This window comes from Stylophora pistillata, chromosome 9 (assembly GCF_964205215.1).
Source record: "Stylophora pistillata chromosome 9, jaStyPist1.2, whole genome shotgun sequence".
Taxonomy (NCBI): Eukaryota; Metazoa; Cnidaria; class Anthozoa; order Scleractinia; family Pocilloporidae; genus Stylophora; species Stylophora pistillata.
In genome coordinates, this window is record NC_142527.1 from 5,313,614 (window position 1) to 5,320,264 (window position 6,651).

General features: G+C 41.3%; 1 protein-coding gene across 1 annotated transcript; it reads left to right on the forward strand.

Moving 5' to 3' along the window:
- The first annotated feature begins 1,344 nt into the window (after positions 1-1,344).
- Positions 1,345-5,100, forward strand: LOC111341595 (uncharacterized). The gene has a single exon (XM_022948586.2). The coding sequence runs from the start codon at positions 1,745-1,747 to the stop codon at positions 4,838-4,840; it is 3,096 nt and encodes a 1,031-aa protein (XP_022804321.2). The 5' UTR covers positions 1,345-1,744; the 3' UTR covers positions 4,841-5,100.
- The last annotated feature ends 1,551 nt before the right edge of the window (positions 5,101-6,651 follow it).

Sequence of the window (6,651 nt, forward strand, 5' to 3'; positions counted from 1 at the left end):
AAAAGGTAATTGACTAACTGTGGGGATAGGAAACAAACATCTGGATAGAGCCAGAACCTTGTACTCTATCAAATTGCAGTTCCTGAAAATTTTCTCCAATTAACCTACCAAAGCCATTTAATGTTTGGAATATTTGATTATCTTTCTTGAAGCCCGAAGGGAAATAGGTGTTTACAAAGGAAACATTACATTCGGAAAAATGAATATGTTAATATTTTTTTGCTGCACATCAACACTGTTTACACACTGTAACTTGGACGATATCTGAACGACTCTCAGTCTTTGAGAGAGGCCGATTTTTTCGGCCATCAGAAATTTTTCTCCTCTCCATTGTGGCCGTAATCGGTGCAAAGTTGTTCCCACTCGCTTAAAGACAAATTTATCAATTCAATTTGGGAGCCAATGACGTAGTTAAAAGAAATGTCACTAGCCTAAACGATATCGAGTGTTTTCCTTCTTCTGTTTATTCCATAAAATTGGGGTCTCGTTCTCGCCCACGTAAATTTATGCAAATTTTTCAGCAACCTGCGAAGTCGCAATTTCCTCGAGAGAGAATCACTAATTTGCTTTTAGCGAGGATTGCGCTTCGTAATAGAGCCATTTATGTTAAAAAACAAACAGTAGGCTAGCAGTACGAAATATGGGATTTCAGTAAAATGAAAGAGAAGATCATAACGTAAAACTCTTCAAGATCTTTGTGTTAATTCGCCAAAACAAGGAATATGAAATTTCAGAGACTAGCAATTAAAAAAAACTTCTCATTTGAGCATAATTTTTCATGTCAATCATAAATCCAGGCCGATATTTTTACTTGTTTTCCTTAAAATTGAGATTTTAGAGGTTTAGTCAGGAAAGCCTAAACGAAAATTTGATCGATCCGAACACAGTCAAGTACTTTGTAGACAGTAACCAAACGTAACTCTATAAGGCTAATGTTGTTTGAATTCGACTGGAATACAGTTCGATCGTAAGTTACTCAGGCAATTGAGCCTTGTGCGAATTTTGCGAAACGCGATCGTCCGCTTAGTGCCGATAACACCTGCTGTTTGAATTTTATTTACCGAGCGAAGACTGCAAGACTAACATTTATGACATCAGCTCTGCGCACGGAAGGTCTAATTAAAATGTGGCTCATTTAGGGGGTGCCAGAGTTTACCGTCGAAATGAAACAATTAAAGATATTTTCTCGATTAGATGAAACTTGCGAAGTCAGAGTTTACGTTAAAAAAAAAAACCTGTTAGGGTTACAGTAAATTGTTGAAAACAAATCTATCTAGCCAGATCTGTCAAGGCTGAACTTTAAGTATTTCTTTGACGTAAAAGTGATCTCAATGTCCAAGTGAACCACATTTATTTAAGCGCTTTGAATCAGTGACTCGCAGCCTATTGGTGGATTAAACTCACATCCGGCTGCCATCGACTGGAAAAAAACATTGAGATCAAAAATAGGCTCCCCGGCTAATTTATGCGCTAAAAGTCTCAGTTATTGCCGTCGACGTCATTTTCAATGCCCCTTCCGCCAGTTGCTCTGTTTCCAGTCTAAAAATAAATCAATAACGAGCTGAAGCGCTCATGGATGGGCAATTTCAAGCGATGTTTGCTGTTTAGATATCATTCCAAGTCGATACTCGACAGAAACACAGTGTAGCGGTAACGAGGTGTCGCTTTTTCGCAAGTTTAAAACTGTTTACAAACTTCAACGCTATTCTCGCGGTTCAAATTATCGTTGTTTGGAGGTGTCTTTATGGCTTTCGCGTTTGGAGATTCGTACCTGAAGCTTCCGCCAATAACCCAAGAAAGCTCCGTTGAAATCGACGGCGAAGACTCCAAGAGAAATTTGGGGATCGTTCGCGATAAACATGGCCTTGTGCGACTTCCTCCTATCGTGCAGTTGGATTCGCTTCGCTCCACATCAACCGGCGCGCAAAGGTTTCGAAACGAAACCCAAACTGCAGCATCAACCGAAAACGCCGAAGTTGCGATGTCAACATCACCAATGAATATGGCAAACAAAGTGGAGAGTTTAAGGTTGCAGGGACGCTCGAAAAAACTTAAGAAAAATAACAACAAGACCGAGGATGAAATGAAATTAATTATGGAGGCAGCTGTCAAGGAAACCAGTGAAGACGAAACAAGTTTTTTTGACAGCGAAAATGTTTCTCACGTAAGAGGGAAAGCAAGTCGCCAACGCTTAGGTTCACAAACTAGCAATGACGAATTTCTCCCTTTACATAAAGATTCGCTCTTGCCCCGCCGGGGAAGCAGCATCTTTCAACCTACAAAGAAGTTAACAAGGTCGCGCAGGCTGGCAAAATCTTCTCCTGAGTTATCAAATAGGAAGAAAAATTTGCGACTTCTCGCCGATGGAAATGTCAGTGAGCGTTCTATGTCTCCCCTCGTAGCAGGTTTTATGCCAGTAGTCCGATCGAACCTTTCAACCCGTCCACAGCTTGCCGTACAGGACATCGACGGATCAAAGCTTAATTCTCGAGTACTGAATAACGCTGAGATTGAGGAAAAAACAAAAGAGCACGGCGGCAAACGCAGAAATTACAGTAATCAACGCTGGAAAACTGATGTTGCAAATTCACCACAGAGCACCCCTAGTTCACCGGTTTGCAGTGAATCTGCTAACTCTGAGATCAAGCAAAAAGGTCGAAAGTCATTAAACGATATAACGGACGCAGAGCAGTTTGTTGACAGGCGGAGACCCTCTTTGAAAAAGCAAAATCTAATTTATGATGCCGATGTCGATGGACTAAAAATTGAAGGAAAGAGCTGCTCTCAAAGTGAGAAAGAATTGCAAAGAGGAGGTGCTCTGACAGAGCGCAACGTCAATATGTTAAACCCACCGAAAAACGAGGAAAAGAGGCATTCATTGTACGACTTGCAGCAAATATTAACCTTGCTGCAGAAGGAAGATTTAAAGCGGCAGGCTTCCACCACGGCTTTATCGTCTCGAAATGCAAGCGCCGCCTCTAATGCGAACGAGAGGGAACTCAGTGAGTCCGTTTATGACTTAAGGGAGTTCCTGTTGATGGCGGCGGCCGAAGCGTCCAACGCAGAGCAACTTAAGAAGACAACAACGAACAAAGTAAGCGCAAATAACTCACAAACGAACTCATCATCGCATCTTGTGCCTCCTGGGAGAGAGCGAGACGATAGAAAAGGCTCAGTTTACGACCTAATGGAGTTTCTCTCTCTCGGAAATATCAGCGAAACGGGCTCTGGATCTACCAGCGAGAACTCTAGCCGTTCGACTTCGCCGCGAATTTTATTAACGCCGCATGCCAGCTCTAGTTCAAATGACTTGCTCTCCGTTGCCAACCGCAGCGAGGAAGCCAGGAGAACGTCTACTTACGACATCATGGAGTTTTTATCTCTGCCGCGTTCCGGGGGTAATTCGCGCCCTAATTCAGGTCCTAGTAGCCCGGCTCTTCACAAGGAAGGGCCTAGCGCTGCAGAAAGCGACATGAGCGATTCAGGTACTGGCAAGGTTAAAGAGAAGCGAAGTGTGTCTGTATACGATCTGGAAGAATTCCTGTCTATGACATCTGATATACCACCGCTTGCGCGAGTCACACCTTGGGATGAAGAACAAACAACAATTAGAAGCAAAACTGGTTTGAATTCTGAGGAAGGTGCGAAAAGAGATTTGCAACAGCCGAGAGGGTCAGTGTACGACCTGAGAGAAATCCTGAGTGTGTTACAACAGGAAAATGAGAAAAGAGGCGAATCTACGTATAATTTACGCGAGATGTTGTTTCATTTTCAACGTGAAGCCGAAGAAACTGGTCAATCTTCACCCCTGCAATCGACCAATTCATCCGAGAAATCTACGGTCGCTTCCTCCCCCGTAACTACAACGAACGAGAGCAGTGGCTACTCGACCGGTAATGACCTAGCAGCATCAACAAATACATCGTCAGCTACGGATGTAACCGAGAATAGTCGGCAAATGTCTGTGTATGATCTTAGAGAGTTCCTTTCGCTTTATGCCGCTCAACAAAACCCGTCGCCAACTCATCAGCAACAGCTTTCATCTGCAAGTTTATCGAGGCGGAAATTTTCCGGCGTTTCCCAAAGCGGTGTGAGCATACTCGTCACTGATGAATCGAACAGAAGCATCGACAGCGAATTCTACGAAGATGTTTTTCTACCAGTACCAGGTACCGAACCTAGTGGTGCGTCCCCCGATCCATCGCGAAAAAGAAGCTCTATTTATGATCTCCGCGAATTTTTGGGCATTTTAAACGCAGACGAATCTCCCTTGAGAAGACGATTATCTAGCGTGTCATCTGCATCGTCTAAATCCAGCGAAAGTGAATCAGAATCAAATTCTGCCAAAACTACTGGCGCGTTAAAATCAACTGGTTCGAGTCAGGGGAGGGAAAATTCTTCGCGACCACAGCTGAACCCACGCCAGGATTCCGGCGGGAGCCTTTCACTATATGACCTTGGCGAGTTTCTCTCGCTTTTGAACACAGACGAATCTCCATTACGAAGAAGGCTGTCCAGCACGATGTCTTCTCAAGGGGAAAAGGGCACACGCACGCCGGTTCTTTCCAGAAGCGATTCAGAAAAGGGACTGTACAGCTTAGAAGAAATATTAGCTGTTATGAACGAGCTTGAGCAATGGAATAGCAGTAAAAACACGAGTGGGGATATCGAAGGCAATGTTGGAGAAGAGATCAGTATTCAAGTCCCGACTTTACCGCCAAAAGCTGATACAACAAACACACAATCCCTCCCGCCGGGGAAACTTTTACATCCTCAAAGATCACTGAAAAGCGTCCCTGAGACTTTTGAAGTAAGAACCACTCATTCAAATTCGTGTTAGAGTTTCTCTGAATTTTTAAAACAATTATACCGATGAAGACGAATGTTAATTCTCTCTTTTATTTCACTTCCTCTGTTTTGCGTAATTGAGGCTAAGTTTCCAAGGCAAGTGAGATCAGTAGAGACTGCGCTATTTCACGACGGGAGGTTTTTGTATATAACAAAATTTAATTCCGCATTATTTGTATGTTCGTCCGCCTGGTACTAACTGTGTTTTATCCTCTGTAACTAATAAATAGATTTGTTGGTTTAAACAGTCAATGCACCCGATGAGTTTATACTCTGAACGGTATTTTCAGCTGTCAACGAGCTGTAAAGGTGGCAAATTTACATATATGAACGCTCTTAAAGCAAATTTGTCCTGTAGATTAATGACCATTTATTCGCGGAACTGAAACAGCACTCAACTACAATGAGAAAGTCCAACAATAGAGAGATGAAAGTAAGAGTGCGTGAAACAGTTCGTAAAGGGGCTTAAAGCCGCGTTTAAAACGCGTTTGCCGCTACTGTTTTTTGAAAACCATGAAACGGTTGGCCCATGAATTCATAGTGCATCGTACTTTTCTTAAAAAAAAAATGATTGAAACCTCAGGATTTAAGTCTCGTTAGTGACAATTAACCACAGAAACTAGCACTTTTCCCCAAAGCAATTAGCGTCGATTGGGACTTCAAACGTGCAAGAATCGAATTAAAAATTTATTTCTAGCGCTGAAAATGTTTACAACTACCTTGAAACGAAATTTTTGGCGATAATTGGATTTAGGGTTTGAGCAGTAAGGTGTCAACGTTTCTTCTCAAATGCTACTTTTGGACGCAAACTTTACCTGCTTTCGAGCGATTGATTTTGTAATTCCCTTGCTGAAAATACAAAGACAGTACAAAAATAACTTCAAAGCAAAGCATTTTAGTCTAGACCTCGGTTAGTTGTAAATAAAATCGGAAATTTACCTTGTTGACGTGAAAGTTTCCTGGATTAACCTTTCAAAGAGTTTTCATTAAGCCCGAGGCTTTTTTCAAATTCAACTTTGATTTTGCCGTAGTGAGAATCAATGATGATGGGAAATTAAACCGTGTCCGATCTAACTTGCGAGGCTTTCTGTTTTGAAATTTATAGGTTCTTTGGCTGATAGCGCGTTAATTGGTAATTTTTTGCAAGTCTTCTTTTGCGAATTCAGTAATTTTCTCTTGTTTTGCGGGGCGCAATATTTTTTGTTTCTGGATGTCTAAAATTTCTATTGGGTGGTATATTTTCATTTGCAGTGGGACCAAGAATAATTTTCGGGGAACGCGAATGGAAAGATAAGTACATAAAAAGTACACAAAGCATGAAATGGAAGTACGTCTATAATTAAGTACTTACACAAAGTTAAAAAAAACCTACTTGTTATGATTGGTCACTTTTTTTACCGTATTCTTTTCCGCTAAACCTACTAAATTGCTTGATTAAACTTAATTTTAACGCAATGATATAAGGTTATTCGCTGAAGCCGATAAAGTTTAAACTCGACTTGTTACAACATCACAAATAATTTATTTTACACGTTTACCCTAACTGCTGTTTGAAATAAGTTCTGTTTGGAACCTTTTTTTTAGATTTGATAACGGCCTTAATTTTTCTCGAATTCGGGACTTATAGTGTATCATATGGTTTTATTAAAGTCTGCACAAGAAAAGGGATTTAATGCTTTCGTGTTTCCGTTCTTTTTTCAATAATCATTGGTTCGTCATTGTACACATAACGCATCGATTCTTGTCAGCTCTTCGTTCAAATGGCCTGACGCTCAATGTATATACCGAACTGCTATAGCGACT